Raw genomic sequence first — 23,938 nt, forward strand, 5'->3', positions numbered from 1 at the left:
TCGGATAACTCATGCCCAATAAGGATTACGGGGGTGGGCGTTAACAATGAAAATTTTAAATGTATGTAACTCCGAAACTACTGAACCAATTTTTATCAAACTTTGTAAGCATCTGTAATTTGGTCCAACTTGGGAGATAGGGTAGTTTTTATCTTAATTGAACCCGATAGGTGGCGCTTCTATTGGTGTGTAACTCCGAAACTACTGAACCAATTTTTATCAAATTTTGTACGCATCTATAATTTGGTCCAACTTGGGAGATAGAATAGTTTTTATCTCAATCGGACCTGGTAGGTGGCGCTGCTATCGGTATGTAACTCCGAAACTACTGAACCAATTTTTATCAAATTTTGTACGCATCTGTAATTTTGTCTGAGTTGGAAGATATGGTAGTTTTTATCTCAATTGGACCCTATAGGTAGCGCTGCTATCGGTATGTAAGCTATTAAATGTTGTAGCTTTTTTCCGAGCAGGACAACGTCTGCCGGGTTCGTTAGTCTAAAGAATAGATATGTATATGCTATATGACTTAAATTTCGTAATGTGATAGATTTTATTTTTAAGCTTTCACCATCAGTAATAATCGTTGTCTGTCACGTCCGTCGTGCAAGTCGCCCTTGAACACGGTGTATGGCAGTTCGTCGATATAATTATATCGGCAAATAAAATGACAGTCATAATGAAAATCACTATAAGTCCCGTGTAAATAGTATATCTTTATACCTTAATATCTACTAATTTTTGATACAACGTAAGTAGATGAAAAAAAATTAACAAACGCACTAGTTGTCACTACGATTTTCGAGGGTTCGCATCGATTTCTCTGGGATTCCATCATCAGACCCTGGTTTCATTATCATAGTACTACTCTTTTGATATCTTTTTTCCAACAAAAAAAAAAAAAAAAAGAATTAACAAAATCGGTTCATAAACAACGAAGTTATCCCCGAAAATATATATTTATGTACGGTCGAATTGAATATCCAATTATAATATGATTTACAGTGAATGCGTAACAAAAGTTTTAGACTACTACTACTAGACGATCTGCCTCGTTGTTTAAGCATATATTTTCTTATGAGAATAACGATTGATAATATGTATATATATATATATATACTGCTACGCTGCACCAATGCGGAAAAAAAATATATTTAGCCCATACATTAGTGCATCGATATAAATAAAAAATCTGATATAGCTCTAAAACGAATTTGTAAGTTTTGTCACTTAAACGGTACTTATTGTTATTATTATTTAAAAAATCGTATAAATATAAATTGTAAGTTATTTTATGTTTCATTTTATATAAAAAAATAATACACTTATTCATTTTTTTAAAAGTAAAAACGTATCATTATTTTACTTTATCATTTGTATATAATTTTAGTATTTTATTACATGTGTACCAATTTTTCAAATTTATTATTATTACAGTTTTATTAATATATTTTATAACAACTGCTTCCGTTACCTTCTTGCTGGCTCAAAGGTGACGCTGAAAATCGGCGTTGAAGAATCTTGATTCTCTAACAAATGCCGAGCGTCATCCATTTCAATGCTCCCAACAATGCATCGCTATGCAGATTGCCGCTTTCTTTCATTTTTTTAATATTTTTTTTTTATTATTGTTGTTTTTATGTGGGTAGTTACTGTTATTATTATTTTTAAATTTATTATGTTTTATTTTAGTTGTATTTTATGTTCGTTGTTTTCAATGTAATTATTTGTAATAATATATATACTTAGGTTTTAATAGAGTTGTTATGCTGTGATTTTTATTTTTTGTCTAGTCTTTAATTTATTGTATATCGAGGTATGTGTGCGAGTGTGAATAAATGATTATTATTATTATTATTTAGTACGCGTCACAAACTTTTATCACGATCTTTAAAAAATTTTTTTTTCTATTTCAGAATCAAATCATTATTATTCCATTCCTGTTATCAAATATTTGATATTTTATTATCTCTGTCTGATAAATCTGCAGAGGCCAGATTCGGAAGTATTACATTTAACAAACATTTCTTTATTACAACAGAAAATTAAATTTTGCTATCGCAAATATTGATTTACCAATATGGTAGTAAAAGTATTCCATCGATATGAGTATAAGGAATACCTTATACTCATATCGATGGAATACTTTTTAAGTGCTGGTCGAAATATGGGTGATACCCATACCCTTTTTTTTATATTTTTGCGCTAAAGTGCACGAACTATTTTCGATGCTATTTAGTATAGTAATTTTGCAGTTATGAGTTAAAAAGTGAGGTAATTCAATTTCTTTATTTTAATAGGATCTAGACTTATGTGAGTAAAGCCGTAGCCACAAGATTTATTATCATTCTATATAGTTTTGCTATTTCAACAACTAATACAGTTTTTAATCATATTTTATATTAAAGGAGTATAGGCGTAAATGATACAAAAATTTTTTCATTACCAAGAATGAAAACGTGTTCGACTCCTCGAAGTCGATATAAGTAAATGTTCAAATACTTGTATCATATGATATTTGTCTTTATGGATCTACCCATCACGCTTTCGTGATCTTCCAAACTTATCAGACTCGTTATCACACATATAGTATACTAGCTTCTGCCCGTGACTTCGTCCGTGAAGAATAGGAACAATTCTGTCATACATGATTTTTGCGAAACTGTAGCGCACGCAGCGGAAGCTCCCAAAAGGAAAAAAAAAATCCGATTTTGAAACATTCTTTATTGGTGCTCAACTTCTATTAGCCTTAGCGTGATGATATATAGCCTTCCTAGATAAATGGGCTATCTGATCTGATTTTGATGGGACTTTCACTGGTAGATAGCGGATGTGATAGGGAGTAACTTAGGCTACTTTTATTTTAGAAATATTTTTATTTTGTAATTCAGCGAGCTGAAAATATATTTTTTAAATTCCACGCGGACGAAGTCGGGGGCACAGCAAGTATTAAAATAAATTTTTATTATACTGTTAATATATAACAATGTTATAATTTTTAGGAACAAAGCGTGAAGGCTGCGTGAGGCGTGGTACAATAAAGAGAAAAAATTTCTTTTGTTGTTATGTAGCTTTAACTCTTAGTTACTTACAATGTTTCTGCCAATTGAAGTTGTGTTGTATCTCGTGCCTCATCCCTCGCCAGAGTTTCTTAACTATGAGGGAATACGCGAAGGACATGATGAAGAACGGAATTAGCAGGAGAGCAGCGTCCAGACCCAGATTAAACGCCCTCTCCAGTTCCAGGCCAGTCCAAACTTCTCTGCATTTGTAGGCTGTACGAACAAATTTGATTGTTAATTAAAATGTATTGAATAGAAAATAATTAATGCAAAGTAAACTGAGAAACGCTTTCAATTTAACAGCAATAACAAGACATGATTAATGACCTTAGTGTTGTGGACTAAAATATTATAAAGCTGAAGAGTCACTTTGTTTGTTCATCAAACTTTGTTTTGGAGCTTTCGTGTCCTACATTTCCTTGTGTTTGACTGTATAGTGTAGGTTGTATGAACGTTTTAGAAGAAATTCTGATAAAATTATATCCATCAAGAAAAAGTAAAACATTCCAGCGGTGGGACGTTAACGTGACCACATCAGTTTAAACTTTACCCACGTGATGCAATATATATGTATAGTTACTGTGCGAACAACGTTGTATTAATATGAATCAAAACTTGTTTGCTGAAATACCATAATTATCATACAAGATGAAAACGTTTAATTTGGTTGGAAGTTGTATATTTCTATTATGTTTTATTATTTTCTATTAGTCATTCTGTATTAATTTAACTATTATTTTACATTAAAATTATTATCTAGGTGGGTAGCAAAACTTAACTTAAATATATATATATATATATATATATATATATATATATAAGTCAGATTAATTAAAAAATGTCTAATATCTTAGCACTACAGTTGTAATTTCGTGACAGAGTAGTTTAAACTAAGTTCAAAAATCATTTGTGTGACAGGTCTCTAAGTAATACCAACCGCTGATAAGCAAACGCTGCTTTAATGAATTCTATCTAGCGGAAACTCTTTGAAATGAAAATTACCCGTTCCTATCTATATTTCATTCTGTAATTCTTGGGAAAAATAAAGAACTTGGGATATTCGAATATTGAAGTAAGATTAGGGTTAACGATTTCTAGACTTTTTTTTTGTTAGAATCCCTATACCTAAGGGCAAAAGTCAAAGCTTTAAAGTAATTCATTGAAGGTAAAAGAAGATATTTGTACATTACGAATGATGGCAGTTGTGGATAATTGATGACCGAACTAACTTTATTTGATAATGAAATTGCAAGCAGTCTCTAATACAGCTAACTACATTATAAAGACTTGAAAGTAATCAATCTTCCTGTTTATAATCAATGTAAATTCAACTGATCAATATAAATAATTTTGTATTTGACAATGAACTGTAAAAGCTTTAAAAATATATATTGTATTTTATTTTACTGAAACGGAATTTTAATTATAATGGAAATGTCGAATTGAATGTAAATACAGAAAGAGGGACAGAGAATTTCATTTCGATCTCACTATTATGTAAATTTATTACTATCCAATTGAACATTGTCAACATTGTTTAGACGACGCATTGGCGCAACGGTCACAGCCATGGATTGTGGCTGTTGCGCTGACGGTTGCGGGTTCGATCCCCGCACATGATAAATATTTGTATTGGTGTAGTAGTAAATGTTAATAGTAATTTTTATTTTTATTTTTTTAATTTTTTTTTTAGTTTTAAAAACTTCCAAAACTACTTAAAGCAAAGAATTATACATGACTAGTTGCCCGGTCAGACTTCGTTCTATCCAAAGTTAATAGATTTTATTTATATAATTTTTTTAAAATTATTTTTTTTTTAAAGTATTACAACCTTCCGTGGGCCTTAAGGAACATACAAAAAATATATAAGCCGAATTGGTAGAGCCATTCTTGAGTTATGCGCTTAGCAACATTCTTTTTATTTATATAGATTTAATTATTTATTTTCATTTGGTATCTCAAATTCGAGAGTTCTTACACTCGTGTAGGAGAGGTAAAATTTTAATCCCTAAATTTAGTTTTAAAACATTTTTTTTTTCTATTTAATAACGTTTTAAGATTTTCTACAGCTTTCACTTGGTCCGGCCCTCAGGGCAATAAGTTTCGTGACAATATTGTTACTGATTTAATACCCCGATAATATATGCTATATGTCATCATCACGTTACGAAGATCAAACACTACTTGACATTTTCAAATTAGATCTATATCAAATTCCGATCACGCCTCTCCCTTCTTCAATAAATTTGACATACATGACATAATATGAATTTTCAATTGGTTGTGATACGTGTCTCAAACACTTGTAATTAATAAGTACCAAAAGCGATTTCTCATTTGTACTCTCTTTTTTTAAATGTACTTTCTTTATTATTTTTGCGTAAGAACGTATATTACGTATTCATTTGACGGTTGGATTTAAATTGTCTAATTGTAGCTTTTTGGTGTTGGATCACCTGACTTGATCGTATTTAATCGAATAAAGTAAAATCGATATGTCAGAACGCTAACAGCCCTATTATAATCGCCTGGTATCGTATTGCAAAACAATGATACAGAATACTGGCAAAATAATTTTTCTTTTGTTTTTCGAAAAGACAATGTCGGGAAAAGAACGAGACATCATTTTTGTTAAAATTGAAGTTATTCTAAATTATAAATTTACTTATGTTATGTATGAAATATAATCTCAAACCAAATAATATGGTGTTGCTATTAAAAAAATAGCCTAATTTTTTAAATAATTAATATTTATAATAAATAAATTAGTATAGATTAAAATAACAAAAGGTTTTTGAAAAAGGAGTTTCAAGTTAAAAAATATAAGATGACGAATCAATCAACAATTTAATCAAAATTTGTTTCCGAAATACTAACTAATAACAGTTAACAGTATATGTTAGTAAACATTAACGTTGATAATTTCACAAAGAATGATTAGTACCTATCCAACTTTTTCTTATACGACTACGTCGGCAAACAAGCATACGGCTCACGTCTTAATGGTAAGTGATTATCGTAGCTAGTATAGACGCCAGCAACACCAGAAGCATTGCAAGCGTATATCGACCGTAGCGCCAATACCCGCAGGATTTCTGGTCACCATCCTCACCATAGGAACACAACACTGCTTGACAGCAATATTTAGTAATGTTTTTCTGTAAGGCCGAAGTACTTCTCCAGTCGGACTGCTACGGACTTTTTACAAGATATTTCCTACTGTGTCCTCATTTAAACCAAATGTTTTAATATTCTCAGATGCTATGTCTAATGAGTGCTATTCGGGTGATTATAAATAGCTTATTTTTTATAAAGCTTGTTAAGTATAAGCATTGGTCTATGATTCGATAACGGACCAATAAAAAAATATTGATGTTTCGAAAATGTTGTTGATTTTCATATTAATATTTTAATATATTTATATTTGATTCGAACAAAATATGAAATAATTACGCTTTACGAAATGACGAAGATAGTTGGCACTTTATACGCCTTTGTAGGTAGCAAACCTAGTATTTACCAAAGCCACATGAGTCAAATTTCATATTTGGCCATTGCTTCCATGTTAGGACCATGTGCTAAGGAACTTTCAGCTTTCTGGCCCTCGAGGGCTCTTGGTCTACTAAGAAATTAGTGACACATTGTTGTCACTCGTATGCAATAATTAAATAATTGTGTTTATTGACATATTCTGAATAGAATATTGAATATAGAGCTATAGTACTCAATCAACAAGCCCTTTGACCAATAAAATTGCAGTAAATTAGAACTATATGCTCATTCGCCCACTTGACTTAAGCCCTTTAGACAGGCGACTGTCATTACATTAGAACTCTCACATTAACGCAGCAATTAGATTGGTTAATCATTCTTGTGCAACTCAAATTACATTGAAACACGTTGGAATTTGCAAATTAAATTCATCGAATTAAATCATGTTCATTATCAAATTACCTGCGGTCACCAACCCGCCTCAGACGAGCTCACGCCATTTTTGGCGCGAACTTGCGCAGGTCTATGTCCAGCTGTGGACTGCGATAGGCTGATGTGTGTATAAAATTACTTTATAAAAAGACGATTTTTTAAAAATACCTCTGTTTTTATCGTCTCAACACTAAAATTTTTGAAAAGAAAAATAAAAATAGACATAACATTGTTATTATTAAAAACCAATAAACGTTCTGGCATCTAAAGTTGTTAAAAGATTAGAGAAAAATAGCTTTATTTCCAAATAATTTTATTGTTCGTTGTGACAACAATCTGTATTTGGAACCTTATCTTACTTGGTCTGTAAATCTAAATAAAACGAATAAAGAGAACGCATCTTAGTCGACAAAGATATCATGTTAAACAAAAGCGCTTAATTCAAAACATCAGTTTGAAATTTATCAAAACTAACTATAACCCGCGGTTTTACTCGCGTTTATTTCAGGCAAAAAATAGTCAATTGCCTCCCCCGGTTATCGGCCTATCCAATCGAAAAATTTTTGGAACGAATTTCCGTATCGCGCTGTACACGCACTGAGCGGGATGGCAGCGAGACTGAGGAAAGCGTAACTAACAAGACTTTTTGTTGAGACTTCTTGCTATAGTATGTAGTACGTTAGCCGTGTATGAAATAAAACAATTATTACTTTGAAAATGATGATTAAATATATTTTAACTTTTGTTTATTCTTATAATAAATAATAATTAATGTTTATTTATTGAATTAAAAAAGTAATATATTATAGTATTAATAAAATAAAATTATATAAAAATATAATATAATATAAAATAATAAAATAAAATATATAGTATTAATAAAATAAAATTTATTCACTTCTTTTTTTTTTTGAAATTTTAATTATTTATTCCATGTACAGCTTTATGCTTTTTACATATACCCTTTAAAAGTAAGGACTTACCTTACCCATTTGTCTAAATTAAATCATTATATAGAAATAAATATATTTTATTAGAAAATTTTAATAAAGCTCTGTTCATTTGATATATATACAAATAAATAAAACCGGAGTGTCTGTTTGTAATATTAAAATAGCCGCTTTTTACTTAATGCATATGGATGGTATAAACGGTCTGTTTGTTCCGGCTAATAAATTTTTTAAATATTACATTATTCAATGATTAACATATCATACTATTTCATAGAATACGACGTTAATAAAAAAGGACGATATGATTATATTACAAACTGTGTTGAATGTCATTTACGTAGCACAGGAAAAGTGGTTTTAAGGAAATATTATGTTAAGTTATCGTCTTCAATGTTTTACCTTCTTGGTTTAGACAACTTTCCTCAAAACAAATAAATACAATTATTCAAATATGATCAGAAATTATTTATATTTATATGTAGGTATACTGTATTTTTTTCTTCAACTTATTTTTAATATTAATGGCAAGGGCTGAAAACGTTTATACAACTGCGAGTCAGACGTCATGTCGTGGACTTAATACACGTCTAAGCGAAATATTTACCTTTGAAATTGTTTTGCGAATGTCACTTTGTAAAAAAACCTTTAATAATGTACGACGCAAATACAAATTGATGAATATGAGAACATTTTTCTTTATAGGTATACGTAAAGGAGGAGGTTCTCAATTCGATTATTTTTTTATTAACCGATTTCAAAAAAAGGTGGAGGTTACTCAATTCGACCGTATATATATATATTTTTTTTTATGTATGTTCGGGGATAACTCCGTCGTTTATGGACCAATTTCGATAATTATTTTTTTGTTGGAAAGGAGATATTCCTAGTTTGGTACCATGATAAGGAAACCAGGATCTGATGATGGGATCCCAAAGAAATCGAGGGAAACTCTCGAAAATCCGCATAACTTTTTACTGGGTGTACTGATTTTGATTTTTTTTAATTTAATCGAAAGCCGATGTTTATCATGTGGTCATATTTAAATTTCAAAAAATATATATATACGATCGAATTGAGTAACCTCTTCTTTTTTGAAGTCGGTTAAAAATGAATGTTGCTAAGCGCATAACTTGTGAATGGCTCAACCAATTCGGCTAATTTATTTTTTTTGTATGTTACTTAAGGCCCACGGTAGGTTTTATTACTTAAAAAAAATTAAAAAATCTATTTAAATAAAATCTATTTACTTTGGATTGAACAGTCTGTCCGGGTTACTAGTCACGTATAATTCTTTGTTTTTTAAGTAACGACCGACGGATATATATTATATATTTGCATACATTTTCAATAAAATAATGTCATACAGACACCCAAAGCGAGATTAGAACTATAACTTTTGAACGAAAGCCATGCAGCAGGTAAGCATCTTAATGCTTATGTTTTTCGATGAATACATATTAATAATCTTATCGTTAGTCAAAATACTCCTCCGAAACGGCTGGACCGATTTTTATAAAATTTTGTGTGCATATCGGGTAGGTCTGAGAATCGGCCAACATCTATTTTTCATACCTCTGAGTTATAAGGGGGGTGGGGGATCTATGGGATTAATAACATATATGGAAAAGCAACGTTTGCGGGGTCAGCTAGTACTCATATAAATACATGTAGGTATATGTATATCACACATAGCCTCGAAGCGGTAATCGAACCAATAATACAAAATGTTAATGTTTATTTAGACAGCGTGAAAAAATGGAAAAAATTATCATATATTTTAACAAATATAAGTGTTCTTATTAAATTATATTTGTCATAATATGAATAATTAAAAAAAAAAGAAAAAATTACTTAGCTTCAGTGTAATGACATAATATGAAACATGAAATAACAGATAAGGTCTTAATATTTATATCATTTTCCTATAATTTCCGTTTGAAAGGAAAAACAATTTTATATCAGTCAAATAAAATTTATTCTATTATGTCTTGATGTTTGATATTGGATTTCGTACTTTTAACATTAACATTATTTTCGGATTATCCCAATTTCCATGTTCACTTCGAACTGTACGAAACATTTCTAGAATGATGATACAAAAAAAAAAATGCTCACAAAAGTCCTTTACATATGGTATGAGTATAGTTTTTTTATATGGTATATCTATAAAAATAAATAAAATTGGAGCGTCTGGTTGTAATATTAAAGTAACTGCTTTTTACTAAATACATATGGATGTATACACGGTACAAATACCAAAATAACATTTTTTACAATATTTGTCTGTCTGTCTGTCTGTCTGTCTGTCTGTTTGTTTCGGCTAATCTCTAAAACAGCTTGACCGATTTTGAGGGGGCTTTCACTGGCATACCTGATGTAATAAGAACTGAACAATAACTTTTTTGTTAATTTCCACGCGGAAAAAGGCGCGGGCACAGCTAGTATACATATATATTGCTGAGAACCACTTAAAAATTAGTCGAAATCTTCTAAAACTATACTAACGACGCACATTTGACGACTTGTAGAATGGCCGTTCAAAGTGTCTACGGATGTATCTTTGTAAATTTATGTAAATGGGCCATGAAACAACAAACGCTTATTCAAATGAGGCTTAAGTACATACCGCTTCCTTTCATTGGTTGTAGAGTTGAGACGATTAGAATCGGCGAATTCAGCGCCACGGAGAAAACCCAGACCATTGCTATCATCTTGTATGCGTGGCACTGCGTCTGCCACTTTCTTGATTTCAGTGGTCTGCATATCGCGAAGTACCTCTCTAGCGAAATGGCTACCAGCGTCCAAACGTCCACGGATACCGAAACCGCTGCAAAAAAAAAATTAAAATTAGCACTTCCTTTAAGGTAGGATCAAACATTTTTTGTAACACGTAACACTGTATACTTGACACAATCATACACAAAAAATTTCTAAAGTAAGGCACTTTTACTAATTTATTACCCTCAACCCGTTTTAACCCGTACACACATTTTGTCATAATTATATTATTAGTCTAAAGGTGCTGAATCTTAACTCAATATTTCAAAAAGAATAACCTGTAAGAACTGAAGTTCTCTTAATTAGCTCAACTAATGTGCAGCGAGCGTTTTCTTCTGTGTCGATATCCCACTATTGGACGAACGCCTTATGTCTATTAAAAGTTATCCGTCAAGTTTATTTTCTACTGAATGATTTATAGTAATGATGTAATATGCATTTATTCTCTTTCATGATATTTTCATTTTCAGTTAAATTCCCTTAAAATTTTAATTAATTTATACTCAAGAAAATTTATTTGCTTAGTTGGCTGAGTTACTAAGCTGCTGTTTGGTTACGGCATCAAAGAACATAGCCACCCCCTCTCTTCCCGTGGGTGTCGTAAGAGGCGACTAAGGGATAACACAGTTCCACTGTGTTGGAATTTAAAAAGCTGACCGATGGCGGGATAGCCATCCAACTGCTGGCTTTGAAATACACAGGCCGAAGACGGGCAACAGCGTCTTCGGTGTGACAAAGCCAGCCCTGCGGTCACCAACCTGCCTGTTCAGCGTGGTGACAATGGGCAAAACACATCAGTTAACGCTATTTTTGGCGTGAGCTTGTGAAGGCCTATGTCCAGTAGTGGACTGCGAAAGGCTGCTGTGATGATGATGTGATGAGTAAGCTATATAAATTTGTTAAACGAAGTCAATGAGAACAATAAAGACAGTGGCACAATTTTCAAGAGAACGAATATTTTACTAATCATCAAATCAAATCAAATCAAACAGTTTATGTAAAAATATGTAGTGTAAATAAGTGTCGTAATAAATCTACAAGATATAAACAAGTCTCAAATATCACTTACAATGTTAATGGTCTAAGAGAATTTACTGTTATTTTACCATTACGTCCTCTATATAGCTAACGCTTGTTGCTCGCAATAAAATGATATCGGAGAAATTGGAACTAGACATTCTACACATTATATTTTCTTTAGTTCAAGAGGTGCTAAATTGTAACCATAGAGAACCATTGTTATATAAAACCTGCGATAATGTTTCACGTAAGAAAGTGGTGAGATAGTTACGTAATTATGACCTATTTATATTAGATTTAGAGATTAGGATACTATGGAACGATGGCTCAAAGATCAGTGTATTCTATACAACAAGTTGTACCCTTGATTTCGTTTAGAATCAAACACTTTAACTTTCATTTTCTCTTCTATGACATCCGTACTGAATTTGATATTAAAAATATACTTGGTTCATTGTATAGATTTGTCATTCATCATGTGACATGTGACCATGATAGAAACAAAAAAAAAAAAAACAGGAAAACGAACAAAAATGAAAAATTCCGAACTATTGTGGCTCCAGTTTTGAATATATAAAGTCACTGATAAAATTTTAACTAAATATTAGTTTTAGTTCAAGTTTTATTCAATAACCTCTGCTTAGAAGCCAAGGCCAACACTCGTATAGCTGTAGAATTAAATTACTTCACTCTATAAATGTCCAGTCCTTGACATGAACTTTGCATTCGCATTCAACTTCTAATAGGGCATATCAGTACCGGAAGGACAGCGTTTTATGTGACACTCTTGTAATAATGAAAGATTAATTTATGCGATATTCGTAACTTGGTCCTTAATTTCAAAGAAATGCGTTTGACGCATTGGCAACAGCTCTTTAAGCATTGAAGGAATCAAATTAATAAACCCTAGGGCAAAGAACACCATCATAGTCACTACCATCTGTTCAATTACTATGAAAATGTCGAAAAAATAAATGAGAATATGCCTCTATCTGTAACATCATATGTTTATTTATTATAGATAATAAAAATCTAATAATATAATTAGTGATTTCCGCCGTAATAATTTCTATGATTTCCAATGTGACTTAAGTGGTATACAACAATTTTGGCCATTTTTTTAAGACACTGAGGTAGGGCACCATAAGAAATTTCCTGCTCAAAATATGGAGCAGTCGGACTTTGGTAGTACCTTCACCTTACAGAAGATCACAGCTTGATAATACTGCTTTCAAGCAGTGTTGTGTTCCTGTTGGTGAGTAAGTTTACCAGAACTCCAGGGGGAATTAGGGATAGGGTCGGCAACGCGCTTGTGTTGCAGATGACTAAAAGCTACGGTAATCGCTTACCATCAGGTGAGCTGTACGTTTGTTCGCCGACTTAGTTGTCTAAAAAGTCATAACGCAAATAAACAATAATGACTGTATCTCAATAGATATGTTCTTCAGATTATTAACAACGCAGAGTATTACATAAGAATAATCTCATACGTACTTATATAGTAATATAAGCTATGCCATATGAGTTTTTAAGGATATTTTGTGTTATTTAAGTATTAAATTTTAACTTATAATAAAATGTAAGAGATATAAAGAATTTTCGTGTATTGATATTTTTGCTCACGCAGGAGCTGCACGATATTGCTTGCACTTTTAACACTTTCAATTCTCGAGGACTGTTGTAATTTTTAAGTTTTTACATTAACGTGACATTAACTCTACTACTAAAACTATTCAAAAACGGGATATTTATCATGTATTTTATTTTTATTTTGCGGAGCTCGATACTTCGACATTAACTGCGAATGTCTTGTCCATCTTATATACCCCGACTGGTACGAGACGTTACGTGATTTGCTAAAGCCCTCAAAAGCTACCCGCAAATTTCAGTCTCGAGAACAAGAAACCCCGTAAACATTCCGTTTTTGAATAGTTTTAGTAATCTAAAATTTGTTATAGTTTTCCTCTAGATACACCAGACTGTGACGATATTGCTCTATAAATAATTTCCGTAAAATAGTAACTTTCCACTCATATCATAAGCAACGACGCCGCGTTGGCGCAACGGTCTCAGTCATGCATTGTGCCTGTTGCGCTGGCGGTTGTGGGTTCGATCCCCGCACATGACAAACATTTGTATTGGCCATACAGCTGTTTGCCATAGTCTGGGTGTTTGTGCAGTCCTTGTGGGTCTCCCCACCGTGCCTCGGAGAGCACGTTAAGCCGTCGGTCCCGGTTGTTATCATCTACGCCTGATAGCGATCGTTACTCATAGTAGGGAATATATCCGCCAACCCGCATTGGAGCAGCGTGGTGGATTAAGCTCTGATCCTTCCCCAACATGGGGAAAGAGGCCTATGCCCAGTAGTGGGATATTACAGGCTGAAGCGCGCATAAGCAATACAGAAAAAGTTATGAATATCAAGTAGTTTTTGATCACACTATATTAAATCAAGAGAAGGTACTCATCATAAAGTTACTGCTTATGATCGTCAATTCCTACAACATGTAAAAATCGAGTGATATAAAAAAAACTTTATTTAATATTCTATCTCAAAGAAATATTAACATTGACTTGAGACCTTAGATTTATTTACTTTAAGAAATAACAACATACAATAATATAAGAGACTTATAAAGAGGCTTTACTTGAAGTAGTTACCTAAAAATATATTAAAAACAAACCCCATAAACACATATAGACACATACAGACACACAAAAAAAACACACACACACGCACACACAGAACCATACATAAATAAACTCATTTTTTTAATAATGTTAAATTTTAATTTTATTAGTAACGATATAGAAGAGCAGGACACCCTGAAACAGGTAAAACACCTACTTAAAAGAATATCACAACAACGGTTTCATATTGTGTAAACGTTTTTCTAAATATATTTTTTTAATTTTTTTTTTATTATAAAATTACTAAAAGATAAACTTCTTTGTGCCTTTTTTATGTTGCTTACTCGTTTTAAGTTCTGTTATCCAGTATTCCGGTCATTGTGAAAAAGTCCAGTAGACTTTTATTTGTTCTAACTTTTGTCACTGACATTGTCACTTCTGTTCAACTGATCCATATTTTGCGCGTCTTTTCCATTCTGTGTGACATTGGGAAAATCAACTATGTCATTGGTACACATGAACGCCAATAAACATACCAATCTCTCTGTTTTTAAAAAATGTTTTAAAACTGTCTTTGCCTAAAAAACCTAACTAATTTTTATTTTAGATATAGCCTTCTAAATGATCCGTCTTATTTTCTCATTTATCGTTTCATGCGCTAAAATCGTGAAACGATTTCCTTTGAAATTTTTCAACAAAAACTTATTACACGCATTTTACAGTCCATTTATTTTTTAAATCTATGTATTAATTTATGTTAGAATTATTTTTAGAAAGCCTTTTGTAATAAAAAATAAAGATAAATGTTTTATTACATCATAACATAAAATCTTTATTACGAAGTATAAAACATTTAATAATTACATTTTACGTTTACAGCTGTCTCTTCATCTTTCAATATCGTGACCATCAGTAATGTGAGACTTATTACATAACGTTTATAAAATTAATACTTATTTTGTTTTAGTATTTTATTGAGTTTATCAAACATTATAGATAATTATTTACAATTCACAACTTAAGAACTAAGCATTTACAGATAGTTATGGTACAAATCATGTCCGCGTGGAATCGTGCCAAGAATGCTGGCAGCATTTCCCTGTTGAATCGCTATGCCGATTCTCTGGGCGAAAAATGCACCAGCCCTCTTGTCACCGGTGGAGGCAATAAGGCGAGGAGTTGTCTCATTTAAAAAAAAATAAAGAGATAACTCCTTATAATTCCTTTATTATCGTGTTTCTAACTCATAAAATGCTAAAAAACTGTCACGAGACTTGCAAACGTATTGACAATTTTTTCTTATTTTTTGCCTCTAGAAGTCTGGAGCTTGAGCGACATTTCATATATATAGCCATTTCATAAACAAATTAGACCGTCTACTAATTTATATTATATATTAATATTAAAATGTGGGATATTCTTCAATAATATTATTATTAATAATCGACTTAATTACAGTACTATACACAGTAATAATAATAATACTAATATAATAAAATTAAATTAAAGCAAATATACAGAATCAAATTATGATGAAGATTTAAAAATTGTCGCAATACAAATGGCGGCAGTGTGATTTATATTTAAAAAAAAAGTAAGAGTAAGACACATTAGAACAGTAGTTCTTACAATATAAAATCTTACTGACAACCTATTGTTTGTAAATAAATCTCGATCGGTGTTCTACGAGTTAAAAAATTAAATTTCTCATTCCTTACAGCATTGATTGCAAAGTCAGTCTGTGAAGTTAATATCGTAACAGATAGAGCGTAATCCTGTCGAACAATTAAATTTTAAAACCTTTTTGACGGACTATAAATTAAATTAAATCGAGGAATATTAGAATTTCGTTGTCAGCGATATCTCGTCAATTCGAATAAATTGCTTGAATTAATGCTAATGCATTAGACGAAGTAAAATTGTGTCAACAATTTAATTTTTATCTGTGGAAAATAATTTTTCAATGTTTGAAATTTGATAGTTAAGAACGATTTCACTCTTGTCGTGCGGCATTAATTCTAGAGTAATACTAGCTGACTCGGCAAACGTTGTCTTGCCCCTAAACGCTATTTAAAAATAGGGATTGGTGGTAGAAGGATGAAAATTTAGGGTTGGGGGTGGACTACCCTTAACATTTAGGAGAATGAAAAATAGATGTTGTCCGATTCTTAGACCTACCCAATATGCACACAAAATTTCATGAAAATCGGTCAAGCTCTTTTGGAGGAGTTTAACTACAAACACCGCGACACGAGAATTTTATATATTAGATATTATGAAGGCGAAAGTATGTAAGGATTGATGGATGGTTGTTAACCTTTTACGCAAAAACTACTTTACTTAAAGATAGTTTAGGTAACTCTTTACCTTATAATTAATACGAGATCAAAATAATAAATTCCCCTTTGCTCTAAAAATTTACATGTAATCAAAAGCTGTGTAACACGAGTAGAATACAGAACAGTACAAATCAAGACCAGTGCTCAACTAACACATACTGTATTTACTTTAATTTTACAGTTGTCTAACTAATTTGTTAGATTATTATGCTAGTAGCTTGGCTTGTTTATTCTGTATGATTTACATATCGCTAAGATACAAGATGATGTATTTTATACAATTATTTGCTAATAGACTATATATATTTAAAACACAGCCTACGTAAATAGCACAAAAATGAACTTCAAACTTATTATGATTGTGTTATAAATATCAATAACTCGACACTTATAGGCTTTAGATACAATTTTCTTTCACGCTATAAATATACGCGTTTATATAAGTGGCTAATAATAGGGCTTTACAGAGGAGTCTTTCACCTCACACCTCAAAATAATTGTCTGTGTAGGTTGTGAGATACTAATACATTTTAACAGGTTTTACGGGTCATTAAAACTAAGCATCCATGACATGATCATGACGCCCGGTCTGACGTAACGGTGCGTGTTCCGTGTCGGCGGCGCCTAAACACCGACTTTCGCTGGTTCGATTCCCACTCAGAGTGATGTGTGTGGAGTGGTCTAGTTGTTAGTCCTTGTGGGACTACCAACTTACCTTGGAGAGCACGTTAAGCTGTCGGTTTTGGTTGTTATCATGTAGCGATTGACGAAGATTACTCATTGTAGGATTTTTTTTTTTTTTTTATGTCACTAGGTCGGCAAACAAGCGTACGGCTCACCTGATGGTAAGCGATTACCGTATCTTATAGACGCCTGCAACACCAGAAGCATTGCAAGCGCGTTGCCGACCCAATCCCCAATCCCCCCCAGGAGCTCTGGTCACCTTACTCACCAACAGGAACACAATACTGCTTGAAAACAGTATTATTTAGCTGTGGTCTTCTGTAAGGTCGAGGTACTACCCCAGTCGGGCTGCTCCATATTTTGAGCAGGATATTTCCTGCTGGGCCCTACCTCAGTTAAATAATATAATATATCCGCCAACCCGCATTGGAGCAACGTGGTGGATTAAGCTTTGATCATTCTTCTACATGTAGAAAGAGGCCTTTGCCCAGCAGTAGGATATTATAGGCTGATACGTGAAGCGTAAAACTAAGCATAATGTTCTTTATCAGTAGAACAGTTAAAGCCTAAGTACCTGGGTGACCGAGCTTAGCTCGATATTTTTTGGAAATCATATTTAAATACGAATTACATATTGATTAAATATTAACGGTTATTTAAATAAAAAGTCATGAGTGCAATTAGAAAAAAAGGCAAAAAAGCGATGTGGAGACATGGGGACTTGAGCCGTGGTCTTATCGGTCCCACCAGAGCTATTACAACTTTATAGACAATTGCGTTTACCTTCGTATTCTAACGATATTGTAGCTATTTTTTCATTGCCTGAAAATAGGGATAAAATGACATTTTCTAAAAATGAGTCCTAGCTATATCGATTTATCGCCCCTGAAATCCCCTGCATACTAAATTTCATAAAAATCGTTGGAGCCGTATCCGATATTCAGATTATATATATACAAGAATTGCTCGTTTAATAGTATTAGCTATAATATGTTGGCCTTCTGTGAGTTGGCTATATTATTATAACGAATTTTAGTAGCAAAAACCGTTCGTTATCATATTCTTATGGTAACAAGCAGGACCGACGTCAATACGTGCTTTTCGAAGCACAGTGAAGCGTTACAAAGTTCCAGGTTTCAAAAATATTACTTTTTCTATTAGTAACAAATTCGAACAGTCCAGACCAGATCTTAAATGACAACATAATTCACGATAAGGTCCAGGCTTACTTTTCAAAGTCGTTCGAATTAATCGCCGTGTTTTAACAAAGCTTAAATAAACATTAAATTAAGTGATGGACGACTCGTAAACGAGTTTTTGTTTTAATTGAGACTTACCGTCGATGGCAAATGGGATTGAAAAAAGTATCACGATGTATATATTTGTGTAATCTAATGTTGCGCTTAGATATACACGCTAAATTTTTATTACGACTAGCTGTGCCCGCGACTTCGTTCGCGTGGAATTTGACAAAAAATTAGTAAAGGATTGTTCGAGTTATAAAATATATAAATTTCTAAAATAAAAAGTAGCCTAAGTTTCTCTTTACTATATCAGCTATCTGCCAGTGAAAGTCCCGTCAAAATCGGTCCAGCCATTTCAGAGATTAGCCGGAACAAAAAGAGAGACAGACAAAAATTGTAAAAAATGTTATTTTGGTATATGTACCGTGTATGGATGTATATCCATGTTCAGTTAGTAAAAAGCGGTTATTTTAGTATTACAAACAGACACTCCAATTAAATTTGTTTGAATAGATTAAAGTTCTGTTTTATATATAAAATAATCAGCCAAAATTTAAGAACGCGTGTAACTTTCGAACGGCTGTATAATGTTGAATAATTGTTTTTTTTTTTGTTTGATATTGTTCAGACAAGGTTTTTGTAAAAAGTTTTTATAAAAATTAAAAAAAAAAAATAAAGTACAGGATATCTTTTAAATGTAAGTAATCAAATGTTGTCTTTGACAAATCGCTATCTTGTAAGTTACAACTTGTAACGAATACAATTTTGTTAATTTTATGTTTTACGAGATGATTTGCGAATTTTTTTTTTGTTTCTATGGATTTTTTAAAATTAATTTATTATAAACATATCTTGACTTAAACAAACACAAAAAATATAGAATTATATAATTTGATGTAATAAATTCTCTTCCCGTGGGTGTCGTAAGAGGCGACTAAGGGATAACACAGTTCCACTACCACCTTGGAACTTGAAAAGTCAAGCAGAAAATTTCAAAGCCAGCACTAGGATGGTTATCTCGCTATCAATACACAGGCCGAAGACGGGCAGCAGCCCGCCTGCCCGGCGTGATAACTATGGGCAAAATACATGAGTTCGCGCCATTTTTGGCACGAACTTGTGGGGGCCTATATCCAGAAGTAGACTGCGATAAACTGAAGTGAGTGAGTGAATTTGATGCAGTAGATTCATTTTTCATCATTATTATTATTAATTAATTATATTAAATTATATTGAATGAAACATATTAAGAAAATATTGAATAAAATATTGATTGATTGATATAAATTCTATATAGATGCATTTTCTCCATCTATAGGTCGTAATACATCTTCTGATTTTTTTCAAGATTTTTTTTTTTCTAAAAATCCATGAAGTTATAGCTATTTATATTCTTATTCACCGGAAATCATATCAAAATTATAACCTATATTAATATCGTAGTCACATAATACGGAACGAACTTCTATCTCAATAAGCTGGTAAGCCGTCATTTTATTCAAGTAAAAAATAATGGATAACTACTCGTAATTTCCGTAACACACGTTACCGCAAAGCGTTTGGTAAGTGTTTGTCGGTAAACGTACATTACTGCTTTATTATTAGCTTAATTCTCGATACAATTCCATGTACGATACGAATACAATTTCACGTACGGCACAATTTACGAATTTCATTACGAATTTTAAGTGATGTATTCGTTTTTTTTTTTTTTTTTTTTTAGTGTAACTAGGTCGGCAAACAACCGTATGGCTAGCCTGATGGTAAGCGATTACCGTAGCTTATAGACGCCTGCAACACCAGGAGTATTACAAATGCGTTGCCGGCCCTAACTCTTGCTCACCTTACTCACCAACAGGAACACAACACTGCTTGAAAGCAGTATTATATAACTGTGATCTTCTGTAAGGTGGAAGTATTTCTCCAGTCGGGCTGCTCCATATTTTGAGCAGGAAATATTCTGCTGTGCCCTACCTTTTGTGACTTTAAAAGTGACGTGATATTTAATTTATTTTTATAGCTACATGTTACGTAAAAATGCTGAAAGTAGACACGCGATATAACAAAAAAACTGCTTATTGCTCGTCCTGTGCAATTTACTTTTCGCTATCAAGATTTTCTTCTCCGAGGGCGTCGATATGTTTGTACATATACAGTACTATTGGGTTAAGGTTTGAATTAATTTTAACTGACTAAAATTTCTGATATGAAATTAACTTTTACTAGTGGTCGCCCATTGGTCGAAATTCGACCATAATTAAAAATTATTATAAGAAAACACAATAAATAATGTAAATAAAGATCCTTTTTTTTAAATTTTGCAATTTGGCTACAGACTGACAATCAACAAAATAGTATAACATGCACACGTATACAAAATTCGTCAAATACATGGTAGTCTGTGTGATGTTTTTTTTTTTAATTGATTTAATATTTTTTATGCATTATCTTAAAAAAAATATTAATATACTGCACTGCTTCTCTATATAAACTATAAGTGTACAAAATTTTATACTCATCCGTCCGCACAATTTCCGTAAAAAGGGGTACAAAGTTTTTACTCCTCGTATTAATATATAGATTAGAATGGGAAATATTACAAGATCACACAATAATAGACAAGTAATAGACAACAGAACAAACCAGAAACACTTCTAGCGGCAAGACTCTTTTTTTTTATAGGCATGGGCATAATAAAATTTATCACTTAATAAATACAATAGTTTTTTTTTCTGGTATATAATGAAGTAAAAGAAAAGACTATTATTATGCAAAAATTTTAGATTAAGATTTTTAAAGATTTTTATCATCAAAAAAGGCAAAAGTGACTTACATGAAAACATAAGTTACATCTCGTTAATAACTAACATAATATTTGTACGGGTCAACGCACGTTGAGCAATATGATTGTCTTGCAAACTAACAACCTCCTTAATTTAGCTTATTTATTACGCAATTATTATTTGCCTGATGCAGATTTCTAATGAAATTTTTATTTGTCTGATGTGGATGACATCTGTACTTCTGCCTATATATACTTAAAATGATCTCAATCTACTTAGAGTTAGATCAATTTTGATTGGGTTTGGTTTCCCTCATGACCTTCCCTAACATGTCATCTCTCACTCAACCATAGACTGTACCATACAATATTAATCGTACGTATCACGAAACCACAAAATTAACACAGTACTAAACTTTTTATACATACTTGTCAACAGTATATCCTGCCAGTTTAGTTGTAAATTCATGAAATATAGCTGCGTTTAAAACATCTGTTGGTATTTTGTTATAAAGCTGTGATCTTTCAAACTTAACATAAAGATGTGGTTTTTATTTACTTAGCACTTTGACGTACAACATGTATTCAACCAAGCGAATTAAAATTCACAACAACATATTTCTACAGGAGACCTTTGTTTTATTTTTATTTTTATTTCAATTGTTTATTTAAATTTTATGTTCTAGTTCTTTGTGAATATAATAAACAGTATTAAAAATCGTAGTTTGCAGAAAAGTAGAAAACGAATTTAAATACCTCACAATCATCTAAACATTACGATCATCTTTTCTTTTTAAATATAACTAGGTCGACAAACAAGCGTACGGCTCACCTGATTGTAAGTGAACACCGTAGCTTATATAGACATCTGCAACACCAGGCGCATCGCAAGCGCGTTGCCGACCCTATCTCCACTTCCCCCAGGAGCTCTGGTCACCATACTTACCAACAGGAACACAACACTGCTTGACAGCAGTATTATATAACTGTGATCTTCTGTAAGGTGGAAGTATTTCTCCAGTCGGGCTGCTCCATTTTTAGCAGGAAATTTTCTGTTACGCCCTACCTCAATTATCATTAAATTAGTCATCTTTAAATAAGAAATAGTTTTACCCGCCCGAAAATAGGGTCTGTAATTGATTAACTAAATGATAGATTACTTCATATGTTAAGACTTCAAAAATCAGATTGAAACTTCTTCTTCTTCCTCGTTCCTTCAATGATGACGATCGCGACCACGAATGATACGTCTCCATTGAAGGTGATCGTAAGCAGGATGTGTTGCACGGTGCAAGATTGAAACAATTTCACATAATATATTTTAGATTATAATAAAATGATTTAAATAACAACAATGATTGCAAAAGTTCTTTGTAGTGTCGTTATAAAAAGCAATGTTCTTTGAAACGGTTTTTATGGGCCCTGGGCCTCAACTTACCTCCAGAGGAATAATTTTTACCAATGTGAAATATATTTTTTGTTTCTTTTTATATCAATTTTAAAATAGATGCGATATGATAAATCTATACACATAAAAAAAATTAAAATTTCTGTCTGTAATTTCCAAAATAAATATGTTTTTTTCTAGTACATATAGCTATTTTTTCAACTCTGCGTTTTCCTGAAGAGTGTCCTAGGCGACGCAGTGTCTGTCTGACACTGTCTAAATTGTCTGCAATAGACGGACTAAGGCCAATGAGTGAGTGAGTATCGTTATTTACACGAAACTATAACACAAACAAATGATTTTAAACTTTTGGCTGTCTGTCTGTATGCCTATCTGTCTGTCTTTCTGTTTGTCAGGGCTAATCTACGGAACGGTCAGACTGATTTTTACTGGACTTTCACTGGAAGATAGGGGAGGTTATGTAGCAACAAAGAGGTTACTTTTTATCCCGGAATCAGATCGCCGGAATCCCGTGAAATCGGGATATACGCGGGAAAAACCATGTTTTTCGCGTTCGAGTATCTATTCGATCACACGGACACAGATAGATATAAATAACCAAAAATTTTTCAATTAAATACGACAATTTTGGCGTGTAAAACAACTAAAAAAGTTAAAGGAGGTTAAATATCATCATATACTTTTTATTCCATAATTCCTACGAGATCAGGATCACGCCGTAAAAGGATAATGGTTATCCAGATACCCCACGCGAACGAAGTCGCGACGTACAGCTAGTATAGAACTAAAAGAAAACGATGACGTAAACTAATTAAATATTCATTAAGAAACTCAAGCTAAACAACACCTAAGCTTAGTAAATATGTCAGCTTTATTTACTTTGCATATATTTCCACTTCGCTGCGGCACGAGAAATCTTTGCGAAATAGGGCCAGTATTGTTTTATTTATATCGTTACTTATAATAATAACTATGAATAAGTAATTTTGCGTATGAATAGTTTACCCGCTTCAACGACTCCGATAACACGTGGGACAGCCGTAATATAGGTACCATATATTACGCGTAACTTGAAGTTTTACCTATATCAAATTATCTCTGAGAGTTAGCTGT

General features: G+C 32.2%; 1 protein-coding gene across 1 annotated transcript in view; it reads right to left on the reverse strand.

Moving 5' to 3' along the window:
- LOC123670441 (cholecystokinin receptor-like) overlaps positions 1–23,938 on the reverse strand; it is a 116,725-nt gene that overhangs the window by 63,443 nt on the left and 29,344 nt on the right. The window contains exons 4-5 of the mRNA XM_045603937.1: positions 10,566–10,766; positions 3,093–3,275 (exon numbers count right to left, since the gene is read on the reverse strand). Of these exons, the coding sequence (XP_045459893.1) occupies positions 3,093–3,275; positions 10,566–10,766 (384 nt within the window). The remainder of the gene's footprint in view (positions 1–3,092; positions 3,276–10,565; positions 10,767–23,938) is intronic.

This window comes from Melitaea cinxia, chromosome 4 (genome assembly GCF_905220565.1).
Source record: "Melitaea cinxia chromosome 4, ilMelCinx1.1, whole genome shotgun sequence".
In the NCBI taxonomy this organism is placed as follows: domain Eukaryota; kingdom Metazoa; phylum Arthropoda; class Insecta; order Lepidoptera; family Nymphalidae; genus Melitaea; species Melitaea cinxia.